This window comes from Crocodylus siamensis, chromosome 9 (assembly GCF_052110815.1).
Source record: "Crocodylus siamensis isolate JL-2025a chromosome 9, ASM5211081v1, whole genome shotgun sequence".
In the NCBI taxonomy this organism is placed as follows: domain Eukaryota; kingdom Metazoa; phylum Chordata; order Crocodylia; family Crocodylidae; genus Crocodylus; species Crocodylus siamensis.
Genome location: NC_143403.1, coordinates 23,394,689 through 23,421,845, shown reverse-complemented (window position 1 = coordinate 23,421,845; position 27,157 = coordinate 23,394,689). Strand labels below are relative to the sequence as shown.

The 27,157-nt window shown below is 41.0% G+C and overlaps 1 protein-coding gene across 1 annotated transcript in view; it reads right to left on the bottom strand.

Moving 5' to 3' along the window:
- Nucleotides 1–27,157, bottom strand: part of LONP2 (lon peptidase 2, peroxisomal) — a 75,705-nt gene that overhangs the window by 8,634 nt on the left and 39,914 nt on the right. Inside the window, exons 9-12 of the mRNA XM_090063734.1 lie at nucleotides 24,409–24,559; nucleotides 23,051–23,177; nucleotides 22,065–22,198; nucleotides 7,318–7,460 (exon numbers count right to left, since the gene is read on the bottom strand). Coding sequence (XP_089919860.1) covers nucleotides 7,318–7,460; nucleotides 22,065–22,198; nucleotides 23,051–23,177; nucleotides 24,409–24,559 — 555 coding nt within the window. The remainder of the gene's footprint in view (nucleotides 1–7,317; nucleotides 7,461–22,064; nucleotides 22,199–23,050; nucleotides 23,178–24,408; nucleotides 24,560–27,157) is intronic.

Genomic DNA, 27,157 nt, shown 5'->3' with positions numbered 1-27,157 from the left:
CACTCTACCATAGTAGAGCCAGCCGCTCTTGCACCCGCTGCTTCAGTGGTTTGATGCTTCTGTACGTACACAGCATTTGCACATTTGAGCAGTGCTCTTAGCTGCACTACCCCCTTAGGAACCTTCTTCACCCCCACATGGTGGCACACCGACCTTGGGAAATGCTGACTTAGTGACTTTGGACTGAGGAGAGATGTTATGCTGTTTGCACTTGTGTCAAATGGTTTAAATAAGAATAGTTGCTTCTTTTCTTAGAATGTGGTTTGTACATAAGGAACTTGATTTCCCTTATTTGGCATTATTCAAAGGAACCAGGAGAACAGATTCTGCTGGAAACTCTTCACGATGGAAGTCTAATGGAAGCCTTTCAATCCTTGGAATTCTTTAGCTACAGTACACTATTACTCTTCAGTTGGTATGAGGATACTCAACTTCAAATGTATTTCTTCCCACAGCAAGAAGGCAACTCAACTAATAAAGAACCAAGGATCATTTGATCTCTGCATGGCCTGAAGTACTTAAGAATTTTCCAACATTTAATTTCTCTTGCTCTGGATACAGACCAGCTGTGTGACACTCATGCCTTTGACCAGCTCAGTCATGCCTTTAAGCATCTCAAGCAGAATCTTGCACAATGAAGCAAGAACACTTCTCCCCACCAGCCTTCTCTTTACAGCAGTAGGGGCCAAACTTTTCTGCAGGCATGCCACACATTAAGCCTGTATCCTCTCCAAGTGCAACTCTGCTCCCTCCCTGACCTGCCACGTGCCACACAGGCTGCCCATGTCACTTGCAGGTGAACCAGGGTGCACACTGCTGGGACTAGGAAAACAGAGTTCTGTTCTCAGGGGCTCTACTTGCTGGCACTGACACTCCATATACTTCATAACCCTCATTCCTGAGCAAAGCCTCATACCCTCCCCTCATGCTGAGATAAGCATCTTCTTCACAGTTTACAAACAAGGTAACAGAGATTGCATTACATGAATGTAGGTAGATCTAGGAATAGAAACCATGTCTCCAGCAACAGACACCCCAAGTGGCACCTACTTTTCGCCCACCATCCTTTGGCAGAAGCCAACCACTGACATGACTACGGGAGGTAAACCACCTGCACTATATTCCTGGAGGAGGGTCCTATCCAGATCTGGATAAGGCTCATTGGCAGAACAGTGGGAGTAGGAAGCTAAATCCACGCAATTTTAAACTGAATTTGATTCTGGTTGTTACATTTTTGCTAAAAATGTCACACAGCTACACAAAGCTTGGTTGCTTTGTGGATAAAGACTTTAGCCACTTCACAATTGCTCCTTTTCCTCACACAATGGCAAAGGAATTCAAATGAGGATACAGGTACACTTTCAAAAATAACTGAAATTAATTAGTCTCTGAAATCAGCTCATGGCAAATCTGTTTAGAAGTGGCTGGGCCTCCTCTGGTATTTCAGGTGGGCAAGGGAAAGCCAACTGCGTAAATCAACTTCCTCTTCAAGGTAACTATCCCAGGCAGAGATGAGACCAACCTGTGTTCTAAGCCGCTTGGGCATAACCGGGTTAACAGCCATTACCAGATTGGTTTTGGGCATGTAGACAGGGTGAAAAATTAAAGGTCTTAACATTTAGATGGAAGATTTTTTTGACTGTCTGCAGAGTTAAAGGAGAAGAAACATTAGCAGACTGCCCACAGTTTCATATGTGAAAAAGAAAAGAAGTGGGGGGGGGGAGCACAGGAGCCAAAATCTAACTTCATGCTGCCTTCCAGCAAGAGTAGGAGTAAAGACTAGGTGTGGGTTCAAGAAAATTAAGCTCTGTCCTTTGCATTAAGCAGAAGTATGGAAACCCCTCCGGCACTTAAATCTTTGCTCAAAAAAAATACTGTTGGAAGAACTCAAAGAGGCAATGCTCTGGGAGTACTTGGCTTAAGCGTGACCATGAGACTGATACATTTCCCCTCCTGGGCTTTCTTCCACCCACTGGGCGTAAGTAGGTTGGCCAGAGAAGAGCACTGCCATTGATGCACTATCAGGTCCCCTGAAACATCCTGACCTTTTCAGCACTTTACCTGCTTCATTTCTACGCTAGCAACATGGGCAAAAGCAGAGGGAACGATACTGAGAAAACATATCATTGTAACAACACTGCTGTAGCAGGAATAAAAGTAAAAAGATGAATAGGATGTAGAAAACAACACAATAAGAATAGCACATTAAAGAACAATTTGGACTAAAGAACAATAACCTTGACTCTTGTGTTTGTAAGTATTGCTTCAGTTTTGAAACCCATTCAAAACTTGTCTGGTTACAGCACTCTAAGTAGCCAATGGTTCTTTTCAGCCAGGGATAGTCTCTACTTTCCTTATTTATCCCATAGCCAATTTTTCCAAACGTTTATGGGTCAAAAGCATCTTGTTCACATTTTAAAATTATTTCATGAAACAAAATGATACTATTCCTCTGACTGCCAATTATCCAAATGCAGGATGTACTGTCAACCATTATGTCGTGTGGCATAAATGTGAGAGATGGAACTAAAAGAAAGAGAACTGTTCTCATAATTGCGGGAAAAGTTGAAACAAACTGAAAGGGGTTTGTATCAATGTTCATTCAGTATGTTTTTCATTAGCCAAACAATTTGAGTTTTCGTCTCAGTTAGTTTGGATCAGTGACTTTCCTACTGCGTTGGTGAGACTGCATCAGACCATGATTCAGACTTACGTGACCTCTGACTGAGGTTTTAATTGGAGCTTGAGCATGAGAGATTTCAAAAAGATGTAAATATTAAGCAGCAGCCTTTCCCTTGGTCAGTATTCCCTATAACTAGACTGCTTTATTCTCTCATTATACAGTACTCTAACATTTTCACATTCACCTCCATTTTGCTGTTTATTACCAATGATCTACAACAGGGATTGTGTGTTTTGGCATGCACTAAAAAGTTATTCCACATGCTTAATAGCAGTCTAAATGTGCCAAGAATGCTGAGCTAGCTCCTCAATGGCCAGAGTCTGAGTGTTAGTTACTGAGTACCACCACCAAAAGGATAGTCTGCAATCTATTTCCTCAGGACCTAACTCTAGTTAATAGTACTCAGAACCGTATTAATGTCATAATGTGCTCGAAAAATACTAATGTGCTGAAGAAATTTAAATGCATCTGTATGCTGTACTAAAGACATGATTAACAACCAGATAAAATATTTCTCTTCACTTATTGGAACCAATCTAAGATCCTGTTATGTCTGTATTTTGTGCATCTAAATCTCTTGTGTGAACCGTGGTATACCAACTTCAGAATCTTCCTCAGTTAAAACTGAGGGTAGGATTTGTGCAGGTTGTCTTCAGATACAGAAATAGTTTGGAATAAAAAGCAACAGAGAGTAATTCGAAACAAACTTTAATCTTTTATATTACAAGGCTACTGTCTTTCCTACACTTAGAAGCCTCTATATTTCAAAAAAATGACTTTTATCCCATTACTTTTCAAGTAGAATACACTCATGGAATAACTAAAGACCAGACTAAAACTTGTTTTTTTATTGTTTCACAAAAAAAGCTTTTTTTTAAAAAAAAAACCACACTCAGTCCCAAGGCTGTTTTCTCTTTGATTACGAACCCACGATTCCTGCCAAGACACAGGATTAAATGTAAACAAACAACCTACTTCAAAACATTTTCCATGAAACACTAAGCCAGGGGTAGGCAACCTCTGGCATGGGTGCCAGAGGGTGGCACGTGAAGGCATTTTGCTTGGCACGTGTGCCTTGGGGTAGGCAGTGGGGAAGGGGTTGGGGCTACGCTGCCACAAGGATTGGGCCCCTTGCAGTTCCCCCCATTTGCCTTGGCATGGCAACATCTTACAAATCAAGGTTGAGGATGTTATTGGCACTCTGCCCAAAAACCTTGCCAAACCCTGCACTATGCTATCACTTTTTAGAGAGAGAACAAAAACATACAAAACTGTTTAGAAGTAAAGCAACAGAGAAATACTGTTTTAAAAACAATAAGCAAAGTTAAAAAGCCATTACACACTAACACCTCCCTCCCCTCATTCAAGAGAAGAAATATTTATGTAAAAAAAAAGTTCTTCTGAGGCGTCAATATGCAAACAAACACTATATTGGTTCATGTCACCATGTTTAAGATAACAGAATTCCCACAATTAACTCCAGCATGTCTGATTTACATCAGTGTAGCTGACAAATACATACTGCATTCAAAAGCTTGTCTAAGTTTATCCCAACCATGCACTGAGGATACTAACAGATTCCACCCCAAAAATCCTTGCCTCTTGGATATTTCCTGGACCATCATGGCAACAATATCACTACTGCCATAATCTGTGTGCCTGAGATATTTTCAAATTATTTGTTAACATTTGAAAACTACTTTGTTTCTCAGGAGAGTCTTGATCTTCACCCCTTGCAAGGCTAATCAAACAAGACTTCCTTCCATGCAAAAAGTCATTGTAACATCATTGTCTTAGATGTTTCCTTCAAAAGTGCCAGGATATAGAAGATGACTACCATAAATATATGCAACCCAATGTATTTTTAGTATCTAAAACCATGCAACTTCCATGGTATGTGACAACTTCCATGTCATTATGGCCTTCCCTTCCCAATTCAGTATTCCATCGTTCTACTCACTCCACCCTCACGTTTCCACATCTGCAGAGGAAATAATTTTTCTGGTGAGGTTTCAATTTGACATTGAGAACATTTTAGTAACCAAACTGAATCAAGGGGCGTTTAGGGAAATAAGTCTTCCAAACTGGGGCTCGTGAACATGTAGCAAGAGTAATATAATGCTTCCAAACTTGAGGAATGCTTGAAAGCTCTGAGACTATGTTGTGCTAGGATGCATCACAATGCTGTGCTTTTAAGCTGGTGTTAAAAGTAGTTCCAAAGCCTCACTATAAGGATTTATTCCAGTGAGGTTACTCACCTATGGCACCCTAGGGAATCAAGGTTTTGTTCTTTAAAGGCATTATGCAATGACTGTTTGTTTGTTGCAAATTAACTAATTCTACAATTACAAGCCACGTTCTCTTCTATCCCTCTCTACTGGGAGGTGTCAGCTACAATGACAGGAATACTTTATTAAAATAGCCCTATTTTAAAAAGTATGCTATGCTATGTGGCAGGGGGGGAGGGAAAGCAGATCCATCCAATCTCTTTAGATTTTCAATTCCTCATTGCCACCAACTGACCTAGAGACAGTGAAGGCAATTCCTATTAATCTTATTAGAGATGACAGTGCAGGTCAGTGGTGAAGCTCTTAAGGCCAAGTAAACAAAAATGCACTGTAGGTTGACCAGGCTACCCAGTATGGAATGATTTCTCTGAGAAGTACTACACTTCTTATTACATAGGAAGTCAAGAGTCATTTGAGATAATTCATTAGAAAGAAAATTTCACTGTTATAGAAGTCAAGGGGCCACTTGAGGAATTAAAAGAATAAACATTAAAAAACACCTGAACCAAAGAAAGTATCTAGAAAGATTCTGGAGCCCGCCTAATACTTACAAACCTGAGACGGTTAATGACTGCTAGCCAAGAACACTATCCATTATCTTGGAAGATGATTATCTCTCAGTTACATTAACTATTAGTTTGTTTCATAAGCAGCAACTTGTATGTTTACCAAGGATACATCTGCATTTAATTCAAATTGCATTACATGGAAAAGAGAGAGAGAGACATACACATTCCAGCCTGATTAACGACTTAAAGTTTTAGATTCCTCTCTAGTTCTATGGAGTTCTAGTTAGTTATGATACCTGATTTCCATGTATTTTCTTTTTGTCACACAAAAATTAAACCCAGTTTTTATATCGCCAAGTTGGAGGCTGGCAGATTCATGAAAGGGAGCAGAGGCAAAAGTTTTAACAACTGCACACAAAAGAACATGTGTACACATTCGCCCACTTCACCCCCCGACACAGACAAACATCCCCCCCCCAACAACCCATTTATCCAAACTTACATAGGAACACAACTGCATATCAATATGCAACTGTATCTGCATAGTTATGCTTGTGGTATTAGATGCCAAACTTTAAAAAAATGTACTTCAAATATTTATCCATGAAAAACATAAAAACTTAACACACCTGAAGAAGCTTAAATTGCCAAAAAAGATCCGAACCGCAAACAGAGCTGTTTGCAGCTGATTCCAACTCTAGAACTAGTTCCAAACTGGAATAACCCCTATGGAAGTTACAGGATATGGACACTTCTCTTCTGGAGAAACAAAGCTTCTTTAATGCCATACATTTTTCTCCCCAATCCCTGCAACCCTTTCAGAGTCTGCTCCTCACATTCCAAGAAGAGGAAAAGGAAGGTCAAAGGGAGACCACTAATAAGCGTCTCATCTTTTGTGTAAGTTTCTGCTTTTATCCTTGTTCCCACTTCCCCTAGGGGATGACTCCTTCACTTCTCCCCTCTCCAGAATGAAGGAAGCCAACAGGGCGTTTCACATCCATCACTGTTTGCTTGCCTCTCTGCAGTACAGGACACTGACTTATGGATTTCATAGATTTCACAGACGTTAGGGCTAGAAGGGACCTTGAAGATCATCAAGTCCAGTTCCCTGCCCCAGGGGCAGGAGTTCTATAACCACCATCTGCTATCAAGTCAGTTCACCTGGATCAAAAGGTGAAACAGAAAATGACTGTAATGCACAAAGATGAATCAGTGGTAGTTGGATACCGTCACAGCAGACCATCATGAGGGAAGAAAGCAGTCCTTATGGAACAGGAGGGGAAGCTGTGGTGGTCAACAATTTTTTTGATAACTAGGAGTCAAGTTATTTTAAGACGTCTGAGAACTACTGACATAAAATGGAGTGGTGGTTTTTACACCTACAAAACACTGACTGTTTTTAATTAGGACCATGGGTTCATTTTATGGCTTCTGCCTCAGAGACCAGACACTTGACTTCTACTTTGGGCTTCTTGCCTGAGGAGAGTAAAATAAAATTATAAAAAACTAATAGAAAAACAACACATCCTCACTACAGCCACAGGAAACTTTACTACCATGCAATCATACTATTACATTATTGTACACAACAAATTAACATACTTATTGAATTTCTTTAGGTGGAAAAATAAATCTTATTGCAAGCAGACCAGATCAAAAGATGCGAGGGAGGTGGCTTTGTCAAGGGAAGGAAGCAAGGTCTATCAATGACAGATTTAAAAGAAGTATAAAAACCACACAAAACGTGGGTCACCAGCAATAGAATAGGAGAACTAATCACAATAGACAAGTCTGAATGGAAAGAAATGCTGGAAATGGAGACAATGAAATCTGTTACCTCCATTTCATACATAGGTGGCCCCAGGATATCTTTCAAAGCATGGAAATCAATTAAAATTGGCATTTCAGGTGGAAGGGCCAGATCAGTTGTATCATTGATGGACTCGGTTTTTGCATCTTCTGTGACATGATCTCTGCTGTCTAAAAGAAGAAAACAAATTAAATGAAGGGCATTTCCCATCATATTGCATTTGTCACACACACATACATACTTTAACACACTCTTTATGAGCCCAGAGGAAAACTCATTCTCAAAGGAAAGAAGCACAGAGAAGTTTATAAACAAATCTAAACTATATAAGTCTGTCTGTCATAAATCTTGTTTTGCTAGATTTAAAAAACATTTTAAACAAAATGGTGTGCTCTAAAATGTCACTATTAGGTTTAAATATTTTATAGTGGCTCTTAATCCAGAGGCAAGAACAAGATAGATGCTATTAAAAAAGCACTGCAACAACTAAATGGTTTAATACTTTATATTTGGTATCTGTAGAACGAAATGTATGAGGTTTGCTTTGATTTTCACATTTTTGTAAAATTCACACGTAACAGTACTTGTGAAATATGATCTTTGGGTTCAACTTGTAGAAGCACTGCCCTGAATGTGGAGGTACAGAAGTTGATTTCTTAACAGTACTTTGTAAACATGGTTGAAGCTACATACTATTCCAATCTCTTTCTCAAAGAGGTAAGATCTTGAATGTCTCATGGTGATGCTTATCATGAAACACTAATGAATATAGCTGGAATATTTTGGCCAGTCTTGGACCCACATATTCTTCCTACCTGCCTGCATCAGCCACAACTATCCTATCTTATGTTTGCATTAAATATGATCTGGCTTCGTAAATACTAATCAAGTTTTATGTCATTTGTTGCTCAGTAGCTCTTGCTTCTCTTCTCCTTCACCTCAATCCACAGATTCTATTCCTAACTTTCAAGCAGCCTGCTCAGGCACTGACACCTGCCAGTCAGGGACAGGAGCAGCCTGCTACTTGGAGCACTAGAAAGAAGAAAGCTGCTTCTGGAATGCAATTGGAGCTCATGAGATCTTGACCTGCTAGCTCTCTCACATCATAGGCATTCAGATGGATCCAACACATCTCACCATTCCTACTGCAACACGTGAGTGCTCAAATAATGCTTACTCCTCAGATTCTCTCTCAAGCGACTGCTAAAAGCATTAATCTGCTTAATCCTTCATTCAGAAAATCCACTTCCCTGATTTATACAGTGGCTAGTTGGGCTCAGGGTGCATCCTGACAAGCACCCATGTGGAGGGGTGTATGTTTCCCATGGACAAGTAACAGCATGTATGTACCACTGCTATATGTCCCCACGGCATGCCTCTGCATGTACACTCTGGTGTATGGCAAAGTAACCTAGGTGGGGTAGGGGAGGCTCCGGCAGCCTTACCTGGGATCCTAGGGGCCTCCCAGGGCAGCAGTGGCACAGAGCCAGGTCAGCAGCCAGAGCATGATTCTGGCAGGCCAGGCTCTGGTTTCTGGCACCACAAGCTGTTGCCACATGCGCCGCACCTTTTTTCCATGGCTGTTAGTGTCAAAAAAAACCTACCATGCTGCTAAATAACAGCATGGCGAATGGGTGCATGTGTGCTGTGTGCAGTTTGCAGGGCCTCAAACCTCAGGATTTCAGGCCCTGCAAACCGCTTGTGTGTGCTCATCCAGACTATCCAAAACAATTTTAAAATTACATCAAATCTAAGGGTGCACCGACAGAGAATTTTTGGGCCGATACTGATGGCTGTATCAGCTGATACCAATCCGATTCCGATATGCAGCCAGGCAGCATGGAGAGCAGCGGCCAGCTGGTTAGTCTGTTGTGGAGGAAGGGGCGAAGGGGGAGGAAAGCGGTGGGGGGGGCAGATTAAGGCCCCATGGTGAGGGAGGGAGTGGGGCTAGGGCAGGGGTAGATGCTGCACAGCCGGGGGGGCACAGGGCAGAGCCCTGAGTGGCTTGTCCGGGGGGGGGGGCCGATCCCACCCTTGCACGCACCCCAGGAGGGCATGAGGGGCATGCCCCCAGATCTGCGTGTGGGGCAAGGGCGGGGCGGTGCTGAGCCCTTCCCGGCTGGGGGTTGGGCAGGGCCGCGCTGGGAGTGGGTGGCAGCAGCACTGGGAAGGAGCTATGGGAGGGGCTGCAGCTGCCCCAAAATTTGCTGTAGGCCCCCCATAACCCCCCCCAGTGTCACTACTGTCCACCCCGAGCGCAGCCTGGACCAGCCTCCTACACTGGGAAGAGCCTGGCACCACCCTGGCCCCATCCTGCAGTGGCAGCCTGCCCTTGCTCCATGTACAGATCCGGGGGCATACACCCCCAATGCCCTCCCGGGGTTCATGCAGTGGCAGGAGCCGCCACCCCCTTCCCACACTATCTGCCCCATGCCCCGGCTGAGCTATGCAGCATCTGCCCCAGCCCCATTCCCTCCCTCACTGCTGAGGTCTTGATCTCAGCTCCCACCCCATGCCCTTTTCCTCACAGACTTAGCAGCCAGACCCAGCTGCTCTCCATACTGAGGAGCTGTGCTCCTGTCCACCTGCGTGCCATGCTGCACTGTGGCTGCACGTGCACAGGACACTTTTATCAGTGGCACTATCAGCCACATCAGCTAAAAAAAGCCAATTGCTGATAGTCAATTTTGCTTATATAGGTGCTGATCCAATATGGGACTGATGTACCAGTGCACCTCTAATCAAATCATTTCAGCAAGATACTGACTTGGTTCACTTGGTTTACCTTGTCATCAATCTCAGATCTATTATACCTTTGCTGGATGTTCCTTCTCTCTCCCCAAGTTGCCCCCAGTCAAAACACTTATAAACAAATACTTGAGGAACCAAGAAAAAAGGACTGCTCAAGCTTAGAATTCTAACCTTAGATTCATGAGAATAAGGTGCAATTCCTGTCTTCATTTAGACTTTTTATGTGACATTGGATACGTTATTGCCTCTTTGTAAATGTAAAATAGAGATAATATTTCTCTATTTCTTTGAGATGTTGTGAAGCTTAACATAGCATGACCTGTTCAACCACTGCTGTAACAGGTACCACAATGGCATTGGGCTACATCTACACAGCACAGCACGGAATCCAGCTATGGATGAACTTGCACTGAATGTGGTATATCAGTTGAGGCAAGGTACTGCACTCATGCAGCTAAAACTGTTGCTGGAACCCAAACTGGCTTGCTCAGTTAGCTCTGATACCTTAGCACCACACTACATTTGTGTCAGGTGGACCTACCCAGAGATTGCTCTATTTGTGCATACATTATTATTTGCACTGAGCTGCCTGGATGAATAAGCCAAAGAATTTAAATATAGTAAGTGACATTACTTGTGGTCGGCCCCCACAGACACTTGCACACATAAGTGACTATATGCAGAAAATAGAAGTAAAATGACAATTCCCTATCGAGTTTGGTCCAGATGTTCAAGACTCATTACAATTCTCCTTAGAGCCCTGGGCCATGGTTTAGTAGAACATTTATTAGAAAAACGAAATGCTAGAAATATCTAGGTGTTTCCATGGCACTGTGGCTGAACATTATGTATGTGTTTGTGGCAGTGCCTTCATGCCCTTGGGCTGACAGTGTGCATGTATATATACTGACAACAGCTTTCTTCCGCATAAGATCTCACAGACTAAGAATTTATTTAAGAATATGTGTATTAGCAGGTAGTATAAGGAGTTTCAAAGCCTACCTTACAATCCAAGCAAACTAGTAGCTGTTGCTGGTTTGATAGTAGAATTCTTTATGTAGATCCCTTTGCTCTGAAATATCTACCCTCTCCCATTCAAATGGGCGGGGTTTTTATTGTTGTAGTAAGGGACCTACCGCTCTTCCAACATTAGTGGACTTACATCACTTCTTCAAATATTAATCAAAGCTATATATGAACAGCTCATGGTGAGGGAGGAAAAACAGGCCTAAGTTTATCATTTTCTAACTGCTGACACTTTGTACACAAGCAGCACAGAGTTGGCTCCACACAAATGTTAAGTGGCAGGACAAAGGAGCAGATACTCTATGCATTTCTTGAGCTGTTTGGATGGGGATCATAGTAAAAGGTAATACTTAAGTTTCATATACTCTGCTTTTAAGCACATAAATAATGATGAAGATATATAATGAGGAGGTGAGAGAGACAAATATTCAGGGAGTTTAAATGCAGCTTGTTTTTGTTCTAAGATAGGGTATTTTATGAGAGGAGATATGCCCCCCAACCAAGCAAATATATAATTTTCCCTAAGTGTATTTTTGCCTGCTTTTATTTCACCTAGCTCTTTACATACAGCTGAGGCTGAGAGGCTGCTTGTAAACAAATCACTAGTTAATTGTTGAAGCCATCTGCCTTATCTAAAAAAAGAATCTTCTTTATGTTTAAATAACCTATTTAGGAAGTCCTATTTTATAATCTACAAGAATGACATATGAACTCAACACTTCCTAATCTTCTATGCAATTAAGCTCAACTCTGACCTTCTGTTATTAAACTGAGATTATACATTTATGTTAGATATTCAAAAACATAATTACAAACAATGCTAATATTTTTGCTTAAATGATATCGTCTCAGTTTATCCTCTTAACAATGACAAGTGTGTGCTGAAAATGAAGAATCCCCAAAGCACCAAATAAGATTTGCATTTGTTAGTAACATATGAGCACCCACACAAAAAGGCACAGCTATAAATCATAAACATAGGTCAAATGACAATCCACTTAACTGCCTAGAAATATTTGTTCAACTACATTTTAATAGCTTATTCAAGAGAATAAGGTAACATATGGTCAACATTTCTAGAATTGTAAATTCTGGATGTGTATTGGGCAGAGTGAGGAATTGAGGGAATAAAATAAAAGGCTTTATATAAAAAGGACCTATGCAATAAAAGGGCAAAAGCTACAATAAAAGCTTCAGACTATGCTGAGGCTACACTTCTGTATTACTATTACAGCATTACTTACTTCAGAAATAAAACGTAATGAGTAATTTAACACAAGTTAAAAAAGTCAACCCATTTTAGATTTTTCAAAGCCAAACAAGAAAGGCAGAGATTTTGCTTAAGATTCTTAAGTAATTCTCCTATTACATGACATATTCTTCCTTTCATCAAACTTTGGCTGAACTACATGCAAATAATTCAGTTTAGATGTCCAGAAATTCACTTAAAACCATGACAGAAAGACTAGAATGTATAGTTTATGTATATTGTGTATATTAAATGTATATTAAACAATTCCAGAAAACTAAGAGAAATCAGAGTTCAGTTTTCAAGACTGCAGCTTTTTTCTTGAAGCACAATGAAAGTGGAAGCTGTATATAGCTTGCTCATTCTAAAACAATATCATATCACGTTCTAGTAAAACAACAAGTTAGGACTGAGTATGGCTCAACCAGATTGTTTTAGAAATGGATTTTTGTTTATGTCCACTAAACAAAAACAAGACAGAAAACATAAATATAATTTAAAAATTGTTCTCCCATTTTCATTAGCATGAGGCACTGCTGTAGTACAATGTTACAAAAGACGGGCAACAAAGAAAATGTCAGCATAAAGGAGGTTTCAGGCTTACGTGCAAGAATGGCACATTCCCTTCTCCTTTGGTAATTTACAATATTACCCACAAAAGCCACGGAGCACAACAGACTACAGACTTAGTATACACCCACACTTTTCTACGTTAACTAGTAAATTTACAAAAACTGATTTCTACATGGTAGTGAAAAGCTGAAAGAAACCAGTGGTTCATTTTCTTCTTCAAAATATAGGGAATTTGGTGGGAAAGTAGTTAAAATCAGGGGTGGGCAAAATATGGGCCATGGGCTGCATTCGGCTCATCAAGTGAATGGATCCAGCCTGCAGGAGGGCAGTGGCTCCAGCTCTGGCTCCGGCCAGGGCTGCCACCTGCATGGAAGCGGAAGCATGAACCTGCCCAAAGCTGTAGCACGCCCCACCCCAAGTCTGGACACAGCGGCAGCTTCCAGGTCAGGGCTCTGGGCACAGGAGGGCAAGGTGTGCTACAGCTGCAGTGGGTTCAGGTTTCCATGCTGGTCACAGCCCACAGCTATAGCACGCCCTGCCCGCCTGTGCCCACAGCCCTGTCCTGGAAGCAGCTAGGTGTGTTTGGACAGATATGGACATGGCTGGAGGAGACACAACAGCTGCAAGACAGGTGGACTCCAGCCAGAAGAGGGGGCTGATGCCTGGTAAAGCTGCGGGTCGGCTCAGGCTTCTGCATGGGGGAGGGGAGAGGGTGTGGCCTTCAACAAGTCACCAACACGCGTTAAGTGACCTGTCAACCCAAAGAACTGCCCACCCCCGAGTTAAATACTTGTATGTCTCATAATTCTTTAGCATGAGACTGTTTTACAGGCAATATTCTACTGTATACAGATAAGACAGTTGCACTCATTAGGTATCTACGCAGTTATATGTACACAACTAGTCTCTCCCAAAACCACTCAATTATCTTCTTGAGAAATGTATGTGGTGATATTAGGAAAACGACAGAGATTTAGCTTTGGGAAAATTATCTATCCCAAGTCCTTCACATGCACATGCTTTAAGTCAGGGACAATGTCAGTGTCAACAGTTACCCTAGTACATAAAATGTGTTTGGTCAATTCATTTGGCCAGCGATTCTCAACCACAGTAATGTGGCACCCTGGAGTACCAAGTGATCTGTTGAAGCCTATCCTTAGGTATGAGGAGATAAGCAGATAAAGTGCAGGCTTTGGCTTGCCCCTGCCTGGGTGATCCCCCACCTCCACTGCCTGGCCCCTCTGCAAGGAGATGAGCACTGTGACATAATTGTTTTAACTGGGTGCCATTCAAGTCACAACAATTATGGAGAGGTGCCTCAAGTCCAAAAACACTGAGAACCACTGAACTTGGCATTCTGCACAAATAAAAAGCACTGTTGATTATGGTCAAGAAAGGTGTCTGTTAGTTCCATCAAAAAACAAACTTTTACATTAATAGGATGAATTGTAAGTGCATGGAATGACTCTCTTAGAGAACGAAGGCTTCCATTTCATTCCAAGCCAAGACTATTGTGCAACTGAGACTGATGGCACTGAACTAGGATTCAGATGATCTGAGTTCAATTCCTGTTTCTAGCACTGATTTCCTGGAAGGCCTCAGGCAATACAGTCAGTTTCTTTTCCTTTTCCCCAGTCCTGAACAGGGAGCAGGGATTAACACACTTTATGTGCATAATCCCTGCAGAGCACCACTGGGCCCTACCCTCATTTGACACCTTTAGGGACTACTTTGTGATGCAAGTAAGTGCAATATTTCTAAAAACCAATTCTGTAAAAACAAGTTTTCAACTAAAATACATAAGGGGCGCATCTGCATGTGTGCTTTACTGTAAGTTGACTAATTAGCTCCACAGTAAAGCATCACCATCTATACATACACTAGTATTAGGGCACAGGAAATTAATTAACCCTGCCATAAGACAGTATTGTCAGGGACTGTTGGGCTCAGTACTGTTTTACAGTAGAGTGCTAAACTGTGCTGCAGCGCAAGTATAAATGGTGACAGGGGCTGCCTGGGACATGAGGGTGCTAGAGTGCGGAGCCAGGCAGCAAGCAACCCCCTGCCTTGGAGCAGAATTCAACCCGAAATACATGTATTGCAGATTTTTACTATATACTTCATCTAAGAATATTTTTGGTTTAAACACCAGCCTGAGCTTGTCATATAATAAAGTACTGACAAAGCAGATAACACATTAAGTGAAAAGCAGCTTGTAAACAACCAATGAATGACAGCATTTAGGCTTCTCTGGCCTATAGCAGAACTGCTCCCCACCCCCCCCCCCGCCCCCCGAGATTTGGGGAGCAGGCCAAACATTACATTTCTGCTGATTCATTAAGTACATTAACCACAGTGCAACTTCATTCAAAACACACAAGTGCCTGCAGCCATAGTGTCTTGGGATTTGCTCTCATCAGACTGCATGAGCCAATTCCCCAGCACAGCGTTACGGCAGGCCCTGGGCTGCTGGAAGCATTTTTTTTGGATACCATGTAAAGCAGAGGCCCTAAGTACTTCCTGCAACAGCGAGGTTGTCGTATCACAGGAGTAGGCAACCCCCAGCATGGGTGCTGGAACATGACACGCGAAGGCATTTTGCTTGGCACGTACACCTTAGGGTGGATGGGGGGGAAGGGGCTGGGACTGTGCTGCCACAACAAGGATCAGACTCCTCGTGGTTCCTCCGCCATCTGCTTCTGGTATGCCAATGTCTTACAAGTCGAGGTGTTTTTGGCATTCTGCCCAAAAACGTTGCCAACCCTTGTTCTATCAAGCATTCTAAGGCACCATCTACACTCGCAAAACAACCCTGTTTACTATTTGGGACTCAGATCCTTTATTACCAGGTCAAAAACCACAAACTAAGATGAAGTCGATCACCTAGACTAAATCTCATAATAGTATGCTCTGGCATACAGACAGCAGCTGTGTTACAATGGCATGAGGCAACAGCTAGATTTGAAGTCTTCCTTTCATAACACAGACATAAAATAGCCTTTTGTCAATTAGTTTTGGTCATTACATTCTACCTGCATAATGCTTTCCTTCTAGATTGAATCAGATGAGACAATGTCCACCTCCAGCCTAAACTCTTGCAGAGTACTGCAACACAACTGTAAGCACTTACTGCACCGTGTCCTACAGCAGATGCATCCAATACTCGGTGGCGTGATTCTTACGTGCCAGAGAAGGGTAACAGTTCTTTCTGTGTAAAGAGACACTACATGAATGCAAGAGTGCCTTTAAACAGTAGCTAGATGCTTTTTCCAAGGAGATGCTTGGAAAATGACTGCTTGCTGCTGCTGACCTTAATTTCATTTCAATCACAACTCTCCCACTCTCTAGCTTGGTCATAAAGCTGAGTGGTTGTAGGAGTGAGGAGACAATACCAAGTATTCCACCCATACCTTTCTAGAAAGCTCTACATTTAGTTAGGCAGCATCCCCTTCCACCAGCTCTATGAGTATCCTCCATTTTCATGCTAAGTATATACAGTCAAAAAGCCTGAGGCTGAATCAATTAAATCTTTGCAGGTTTCTCTAAGCTTCATAGACTGAACTGATAACAAAGTGAACTAACGTTCACTTCTGAATCTGGAAAGGCAGCCAGATGCTTTCAGTGGCCCAGGCTGGAAGCTGGAGGGCGCTAGAGCACAACTCCCAGCCTGCCAGCCACTGCCAACTGCACCTGAAGGCAGCCAAATGGGGCCCATCCCTGACTGGCTGCCAGTGGGGGGGAAGGGAGAAGCAGCAGTCCCTCCAGCCTGGGGCCCAGCTGGCACAGGGCCTCAGCCCATGTGGGGGGGCCCCCACACCTCAGCAGGGGTTCCCCCGCCCGGGGTAGGGTTCCCTGAGCCCTGCCACTGGTGCAGAGAGGGAATTCCCCATCCCATCCCATCCGTTTGCACAATCGGGCACCAGCTTGGCCCTGGGCTGCAGAGGAGAATTCCCCCTCTGCACCAATAGCAGGGCTCAGGGGACCCTACCAGGGCCAGGGGAACCCCCACTGGGGTTTTGGTATGGGGATTTGGGGCCAAGGGAACCTCCCCACCTCTCCCATCTGCATGGCTCACGTGGGCCCAGTGAGGGAAACTCTAGCACACTCAGGGCCAGGGGGAGGCAGGCTCTGTTCCTCTCCCCAGTGGGCTGACAGGCGCAGGCAGGAGCAGGGCTGCAGAACAGAGGCTTTGCTGCCTCAGCTCTGTGACAGCTTGGAGGCACGCCGAGCCCAGCCCCGCTGAGCTGAAGTGGACAGTTTAGGCCAAGGCTAGCCTGCCCACACTGCCAGGTGGGGCGGGGAGATGCAAAGAGGGACTGTGAATTGACTTGAGTCTGGAGGGGATCTAGGACAGAAGTTTGGTAGACTGGTTTAACCTAAATCAGTTTTGAAACAGGTTTATGTGCTCTGAACTTCTGTTCTGTTACAGGCTTAAACTGGTTTCCAATCACTTAAACCAGCTTATGTGTAATGTCTGTTCCCAAGACTTTGAGTTTAACTAATGAAATGCAATTCTATGCATTAAAGATTATTGCATGTGCACTGCCTCAGTGAGGGGAACCTAAAACATACACTACTAATATATATTTATTTTAAAATTAATGACATGTACTAAGAAAATACAGTTGGGTATACATATATTATCTGTATAAATATTATAAGGGTATAAAAGTACTATTTTATAAATGTCAACACTTGCAAAGATTAACTGTAAGCTCCACCTGCCTTCTAGACTCCCTTTCATTACACAGTGTTTGCCTGCTGCCAGTTTAGACCTCACAAACACAGAGAGAACTGTTCACAGTTCAATACTTTTGGGCCTGCTCCAAATTGTATGTCAACCAAAAATACTAGAGTTTCACCCCGTTTTGAAGCACTTAGCTTGCAACTACTTTTCTAGCTGGCAAGAGTTGCAAGACCAGCACTAGTTTTAACATAGTAAATAACTCCCTCACCAGATTACTTGAACTTTCTAACACAGCTCCTTCTTGTTCTCTATTTTAATAGTAAATAATTCACTTTATGATACAAAGAATTCTACTATTAAAGTATATTTAACTGTTTCATTAGAAGGCTTATGAAAATACACTGAAACTTTATTCCTTCACTCAACTATTAAAATAGTACTTTAAAGCATATTAAAAAAATCATGTGGCGATTTTTTAATGTAAAGAGACCCTAACAACAGGACTCTGCAGGAACAGATACTTGATCTAATTTTAAGAGGCAATACAACCTGGTCAATCTGTCATTCCCAGGGTGACAATGATTAATTATCTGACACTGACTAATTATCAATATTTAACTTTTTTTTTTTAAACTTTTCACAACTATATTTTGCATACTGTATGACAACAGGAAAGAAGATTTTTACATTCATAACCAAGAAAAATATATTATAAATAATTCTGTGGACAAAATTCCTGTGTCAGAACCCTAAGATTATACAGATAAATAATTAACATACAATTTTTTGCTACACAAATTCAGAGCGTTTGGTCTGCAAGAATTATATTATTATGATGGAATAAAATATTCTGTCACAGACTTATGCTTTAACTCATCACTATAACAGAAGATTACCATATAGAAAGGAAATACTGATAATTTATCTCTTGTTGAGCCAAGAAAAGCCAAATAGCTATCCAGTGTGTTTTGAGTATCACCTCGCTTGACAGGCATTTTTGAGAGCATAGGTCAATATTTTTAAGCAGATTAACTGACAGGAGAAGTCAACTCAGACTTAGGGGGCTGGATAACCCCTAGGAGGCTTAGGGCTCCTGAGCTAAGGGACTGATTTTTATTAGAGGCAAATTGTGGACCCATGGTAGGGAGTCCGGGGACCTGGGTACCATTTCCAGCTCTGCTTACTGGTTTGCTGGGTGATCCTAAGCAAATTTATCTAATTTTTCCTGTGCTTTACGTACTCACCTGTAAATGGGGATAACATACTGACATCTGTAATAGCTTGAAATAGCATGAGGACAAGTCCTATAACAAAAGCTTGCTATTGTGTGTATAGTACACCCTTATATATTCTTTCAGGAATACAAGTATGTGGTAAAAACGAAAGGTGACAAAAAAGCCACACTGAACAGAATACATCCTAAACATCTGGCACTTTTTAATAAGTTTTCTACTACAGCCCAACTGGAAAGAGAGAATTCTACATGGAGACAGGATGCTTGTTTCCAGTTTCATCATCCCATCTTGCTGCACAGAAACTCAACCTCTCTCCCCCTCACAGTTATCAAAAGTTGACACAAAACAACAATACAAAACAACTTTAAAACACAAAATGAGAGAGAAGCCAGACACTCAAAGAAAGTTTTGCAGGGGCTTGTATCCTGTGTTTGTTTATTTTGAGAGAATGTGGCACAATGCCTACAGCTGGCAATAGCTATAACAACATCATTACTGCCAATGGAAAACGAAGCAGAGAAAAAGCCTAGAAATGAGGTAAAAGTTCAGGCACATTGAGTCACTTAGACTTAAATTACAACTATAAAACAGCGTTCTCTTGCCTCCCTCCTTGATTGTTACGGTTTGCATTTGCTACAGAATGGTTTCTCCTCTACGGTTGCTGGCAGCTCACCCCCTTAACTGACCAGATTTTATATTTGGGATGAAATAAGCAAAAAGGCTTGATCCCAAATAAAGCTTAGGGAAAAAAAAAAAAAATCACCCCAGCACAGCATTACTGTTATAGGCTTGCAAGGTTCTCTTATCAGAAAAAAAAAAAACAACAGTAGATTAGGTTGGCCAAAAACAAAAAGGCAGGGGTACACTTACTAAAAAAGGGGGCCACCGGGGGTACACATTAAAAAAAGGTTGAAAACCTCTGCTCTAAAGAATGCAAAGAACAAATCAACTGCAGTGAAATCTTCTGAGTAAAAGGGAAGGGCCTATGTTGTTAGAATCCTGAAAAACAGCAATGTACGGGGAAAAGCCCGTGGCTCTCACTCAGAGCAGAATGACACAGAAGCCAGAGTTTTTCTATAAGCAAGACTATCAACTCATCATATTATAGCTTTACCATTTATACAGATCTAACAGGGCTTTGGTAAAAAATACCTACCCACACTTCTCTTCTGACCTCTGGAGAATCATTTAATATTGCTAGACATGAAAGACCAGTTCTTTAATCTACTGAACCTGCTAGCCCCTATTTTACGTTATTTTATGCAACATGAACGAATGAATGAACTTTTCCATACCAAATAAAAGAAAGGGCGGTTAAGGGAGTTAAACCATATTAAAAATGTGTCTTCTGTTCACAAACAGCAATAACTTATTGCTGCAGCAATAAGTTAATTGCCCTGAACTTCCATGCATTTTAGTACAGCAATAACTTTTCACAAAGGTGCATTAAAACTGATTGTTAACAGGTTTACAGTGGTCTGGGTCACAAGGAACAATAAATCATCATCTTCTGCTTACAGGGGGAGGAAGTACTGACTCACTCAGTGGCTGCATCTACATATGCGCTTAACTGCAGAGCAGACTAATTAGCTGCAGAATAAAGTCACAAATGCAGTGACAGTACCATCTTACCCCAGGGAAATGTATCGTGATTACATGCACATGTAGACTCTGCCTGAACGCAGCAAGTTCTAAAGAGTTACTGAAGATCTAGGGAGATCAATATGGACTGGTACTTAAGGTCTGAACAACAACAAAAAGTCCTAGTACTTACAGAGCAAAGGAATGAAATTTCCATCCCAAATGTAAGCCTATGAGAAGTAATTATCTCTAGATTTCCAGCTCTTCCTCCAAACAATTAAAATCAAGCGCGAACTATTAATGAATGATCATTTCTTAGGACACTATCTGAATTCATTATTCATAGGAACAACCCTCTAAATTCTTCACAATTATGAAGTCTCCTTGGAGAAGCATACAAAAACCCTAACACCTTTCAATGTCCATAAGCATTCTCATATTTCAGCACGTGACCATACAACAGTGCCATTGAGAATTAGCTAAGACCTGGCAGAGAAGAGACCTGGAAGAGAGGTGGGGCCAGCTAACGGACAGCCCTCGCAGTCAATCAGCTGTGAAGCGCAGGGGTGATAGCCATCTTGCTAGCTGTGTAAGCCGGCCACAACGGCTATGAAAACTGCTGGCTCCCCAGATGGAGCCAACATTTTCCATTCAGTGAGGTCCTTTCTTTTCCAGTATGCCCACCAACATTGCAGAGCCTGCCATTTTTTGTGGAGCCTACCCAAATTCATGGTTTCCATGAAAAGCATGCAATCACAAATTTAGTAGGTCCTTATATATAATTAAGTCTGAAAGGAAAGAACTATGTCTTCTGATCTAACACCCTAACAAGGTACGATCACTTACTACAATACATGTTCTAGGGCACTGATTCTCAACCAAGATGCTACAGCACCCTGAGTATCTTGTCTTTCAAGCCTGACCTCTGGTGTTATATTATGTTACCACCGTTAGGTTTGCAAACATGATGCACATGATCAACCCACAGACTTCAAGCAGGAATTCATAGTGTTAAAATATTTTGACTTGTTGGGGCTTTCTGAGTTCTTTGCAATAGAAGAATCACTCTTATTATTTTTCTATAATCAAAATAAGTGAAAACTAACAACTGGAATTTTCTAAGTCTAAAGAGATCAAGAACCACTTTATTAGAGCAATGACAGGCCAGACTTTTTGCTTGACAGGCCAGATGGATGGCATCTGGTTCATCCATGGGCCAGATCTAGCTGGGCCAAATTCAGTGTGCAGGGGCAGGCACGGCAGGGCCCAATCTGGCAGTGTGGAGGGGGAAAGGGGCATGGCCCAGCCCAGACCTGGCCATGCAGCTTTGGTACTTTGGGAGGGTGGGTGAAGCAGGAGGAAGGGTGAGTAAGTACTAACTGTTGTTGCTCCCCTGCCACTAAACTGCTGGACCTATATGGAACCCCACAGGCTGGATACCATGGTTACAGAGGCCAGATTTGCTCCTGGGCCAGGGCTTCAGCACCCCTGTTCTAGAGATTGATTCATTAGGATTAATTTAAGAGCTGTTACTCTACAGAAGAGCTTTGAAAAGCAACACAGGTAGGCAGAAATATCGAGTAACGGAGTGATGGATCAGGCTCAGTATTGAAGAGACTTTTGCAGCAAACACAGCTCACTTTTAATAAAATACATTAATGGGAACACAAACCTTCTCCTTCCGTCACTTCAGAACGATCTGACTTGGTTTCCTTGTGCTGCCCTTCTGCTACTTTCACAGCCACTGCTCTGCAAATCGCTCCAAGCTTCCGATCCAAAGAGCGGACCCCTGCCTCTCTAGTGTACCTACCAACAAAGAAAATTTGAAGTAGATATAGAACTGAATAAATTTAAATTTAAAAAAATTCTCTGCGTTTGCAGACTATTGCTACTGAAAGGTAGCTTAGCATTTCAACAAACTCTGGTTCCACACACCTCAATACACTTCCAGTGTCTTCCACCAGTTCAATGGTTGGCCCTCTTTAAAACCATGGCAGCAGATGCTGACAGCATGTACAATACTTCTAAAAATGATTTTACTAGTAAGATAAGGATTTAACATAGGTGGCGGCCATCATTCTAACAATTTCTCTGAATTAAAGTGCATGTATATAAAAAAAAAGAAAAGTCACACTAGTTCCTTTTTTTTTTTTAATCTACCATCGAAGAAGTCACTGGATCCTGACAGACTCAGCATCTGGGGCTCTATATTGGAGAGAAATACCCACAAACAGGAACCAAGTAAGACCTGTTACCCCTTGTTTTTGCCACTTTAAATTAGTATCAGAGAAGGTAGGGAAGTAACTTTTCCAAGATATAGCAGGTGGTTCAGGAAACATGTAACAAAAACATGCAATAAGTAATGAATTTATATAGTGATTCATAAGGATGACATTGACAAGCTGTTCCTAATCTATATATAAAATTTTCATTAAAAAAAGAAAACACTGTTCTGCTAGATAACGAGTATATAAACAATGTGCATACAGTATCTCTGTGACAGCTGAACTGAGATATACCATGCCTGTTGCTATTTAGGTTACAAGGATCCCCCTACTTAATGACTCCTGGAGAAACAATCTGTACTGTTAGCTTAATAATTTACTAGCCTGTCAGAAAAAAGGACCTAGAATCTAAGACGAATGAATGCAGCTTTACCTGGTGATGATATCCAGGGTAGTTACTTGGGGAATCTGGATCTGCTGAGGTGTCAAGCCATGCTGTTCTAGCTGCTTAGGGATCAAGTGTCTATGAGCAATTTCTATCTTCTCTTCCTGTGTATATCCTTCAAAATAAAGCATTGTGTTCATTTTCTTGTCTATTCCATACCAAACGTCTCACTAATTATATGTGCATGATATTTAAATTATATGTACAAACTATATTTTCACTCCAGTAGTTTGACTACACTTAACTCTAAACGATATCCTATAAATAAATCAACACATTTCTAAATTATACCCTAAAAAACCCTCAGCTTTAGAGTCCAAAGCAAAAAAACAATTTCTGTGGTAAATTCATATTTATCTACAATACTTTATTGCTGTTTTCTTGCCCAACAAGGAGCATTTTTTAAACTGACTATATTCAAGTGCAATTTTTTTTTTTTTGGGGGGGGGGGGAAGCCTCTATTTATGTAGGTATGGCTAATTCTTAGTGAAATTATGCTTGTACTGCATTTTTGCAGTATGATATGTTCTATAAAATGGAAGTAGAGTTAGACATATAACTATCTATTTTTCAGTTATAAATAGCAATTAAATAGTAAAGGCTGGTAGAGGTCTAAAGAATATCTTTTTTAACCCATTCAAAATTAGGCTTTGATCCTGAAAAGATGAAAAAGTGGAACTTGGATGAATAGTTTCACTGAAGCCAAGGGAACTATTTATGTGACTAAAGTTAGTAAGGTATGCATTTCCTAAACTAGTCATAAATTTTAAGTATCAGAATAAAAAACATAATAGAAAAACAAATTATCAAGATAATCCTGTCCTCTTAAGAACTAAGGCACACTCAGGAAAACATTAAGTGGTTAAAGCATTGCATTATGTAGAGGAGATAATATATGTATTATATAAAAATATACATGAGGAATATATCCCTTCAGAATTCAGAATTTCAGAACAAGAGATACAATTTCAAGCTTTCCAAGCCCAAAACCAAAAGTTCTCTTTCCAAGAACTTGAGAAGGAGTTGTTAGCAAAACAGGCTGGACACATGAGAGTTAATTAAACCACATCAACAGTGTCCAAGATATTGTACTTCCATACAAGCAGGCCTAGAGTTTCAAGGAAAATGTTGAACTTTAACTCCCATCGTTTTTAAAATAAGGACCTGTTACAATGTTTCAGTATGGACAGCCAAAACTGGAGACACCCAATTGGTACTTTTTGAACATTTTCACAATGGAGTCTCATTTTCCCCATGCTTGTGTTAACAGAAATGCATTGTTAAGGGAAAAAGGTACAGGTTCAGGCCATACCACAGTCATCTTAGCAAAAGCACTTCAGTGTTACCTGGAACCTGAATGATCTCCATTCTATCAAGCAGAGCAGGTGCAATGGTAGCTGTAGTGTTGGCAGTTGCTATGAACAGAACTTGAGACAGGTCAAAGGCTACATTTAAGTAGTGATCAGTGAAACTATGATTCTGTTCCGGATCCAGGACCTTAAGGGAAATGAATACAAATTGTCGTCATTGCTCCACTGATAGTAAAATGCACACACTTTTCTTTAGTTATATCTTCTGTGTTATTTGTATTTACAGTATATAGTTTTATAATCAAAGCACTGATGCCAAGATTTGCCCAAGGAAGGCAGGCAACATCAGGCCCTAAATGTAATCCCTCATCTCCAACATCCTGTCCAGCTGTTTTAGTTATTTGCTACTGGATTCTACATTGCATGGAATGATAAATTTGTACCAGAAATCCCTTAATTAAAACTCATGCCTAGTTTAAAGTAATGACAGTGGAAATTAATCCTTTCCAGACACACTTTCAGTATGAACATAATCAGATAGTACAAGAATGTTAAACACCGCCAGTATTCTTCATCCAAAAAATAGTAATATAATTTGAAATTCCTGAAACATGATACTTTCTATACAACACAAACAGTGTATTATGACTCTCAACCCACTGTAAACATATTGAATTTACAGCTCAATTCTCCTGGAGCTTCTAGTAACTTACAAAATTAACTGATTTAAAATCTCATATAAAAGCTTTCGTATGCATTAGTCTTTCACTTCCTACTTGGCTTTTTAAGACTGTTACATAATCCTCAAATCCTCAATTTTTTCCCTTAAAGTTGATGCTGATTCTGCCAAATTACACAGTGCCAGCAACAGTTCCAAGTATTCTAGTGCTCAGAAGCAACCGGTTCCCAAAACTGAACCCCACATTAAAGTGACTGCTCCACTACCAGTCTCCCATGTGACCTAGCTATCTTTCTTCAAAAGAAATAAGATAGGAGCTATTAAGGGCTCCAACAGTGAATTTTTCAGACACTTTGGACAGTTTGTGGGTGGACTAAAGGAAAAAAATAGGTTATTTTAGTAAATGGTTTCCCAAGTCTTTCCCAGACAGTTTCAGCCTTCAATAGCAAAAATGTATATGCTTCCCCCCAAAAAGTATACTTTTCCCCAAAAAAGTCTAAACTAGGTGCTAGTCTCAAGTCTCAGGACATAAGCATTTTGCATCTAATGCAATTTTTTTGAACAGAAGAGTAAAAATGTCTTCAATCTGCTCTATATCCATTCAGGAATATACTATTTGTCCATTAAAATCAGGAGGGCCATAAAGAAAGGTCACACTCTGCACAGCCATTCTATGGTTCATAAACCAAGTATTGGGCCCAAGTTTTTTTCTGATGTAAATGGGAATTACAATGCTGACTTCAATGGATTTTTTCTGATTTCAATAGAAAAGAATTTGACACACTATTTTATAATTAGTGGTGACAAAAAAATTGATGGACAAATAATCTTACCACAACATTTACGATTCCACTCCTAATGGTGATACAATGCAGCATTAAAGCTGTTTAGATAAGCTTTACATTGTCTTTGCACTCCTTTGAATGATTTGGGTTTTCTTCTAAAGCAGTTTTACTTTTTTATTTTTTTTAAGCAAACTATTTGTCTGGAGGACAGGGTAGATTCTTGCAGCTGTAACTTTAACATACATGGGGGGGGCTAGAAATTTCCATAAATTAAAAAAAAATCCTCCCTTCTGGGGGTACCTGTATTGCTTTCAAACCAGAATCAGCAACAGTCGTAAACTAGTCTAGGCCTGTAGCAAAACAATGACGATCCCTTTTCCCCTCTACATACAAACTCCACAGGACAGTCTACCCTACCCACTTCAGATGTGCATGCATTCAGATTTGCCCAATTCATGTTTTATAGCATACATGTAACTAAATGGGTAACTAGATTATACCAGCTAGTTCCACCAGACTTTAAACTGAGAGGAAAATTCAGCTTTTTGCCTCAGAGCAAATCTCTACAGAAATTTTGTGTGACTTAAATTCCAGTGACAATGAAAATTAACTTTAGTATGTTCACTGATATGCCTTGCCATCTCTTTTGAGCTTCACATGCCTGGCCTTTTGTAAAACGGAGAGCAGAGAGAGGTCACTGGTTCTCAACCTCATTGGACTCAAGGCACCCCCTGGTAGACTCAAGGTACTTCTAGGAAAAAAATTTTAACTATAAAAAAAAATAATAGAGCAAGAAGTTGGTCAGAATATTCTTTACAGTATGAATTCCTATTTCAAATCTGTCCTTTCTAAAGGCCTAAATTTCTGTCCAGAAAAATACCCTAATAAAATACTTCAATGTGGAGAACTGGAAGAATTCTTCTGATGCCTCCGCCTTGAGGAATATTTCCACAACCAAAATGAATCCACTTCCAACAACAACTGATCCTCTGACAACATTGAGGAAAAGATCAACCCCCACAAAAACATCAGACTGGACACCTCACAGTGGATGAAACTCTAACCTTGACTGCTATATTGATTGCTTCAGGGAAAGAATGAACAATGAAATAATCAACAACACATGCCACCATAACAACCTCTCCCGATCAGAGAAAGGCCATTGATGAATCTCTAAGATCTAACCACCAAAGAATAATAAAACCAGCAGATAAAGGAGGAGCCAGTCATCTTTAACCGCGAAGACAACATAAAAGAAGCCAAAAGACACCATCTACTACAAAGAACTCCAGGAAGATCCTACTCCGCTTTTAACCTTGAA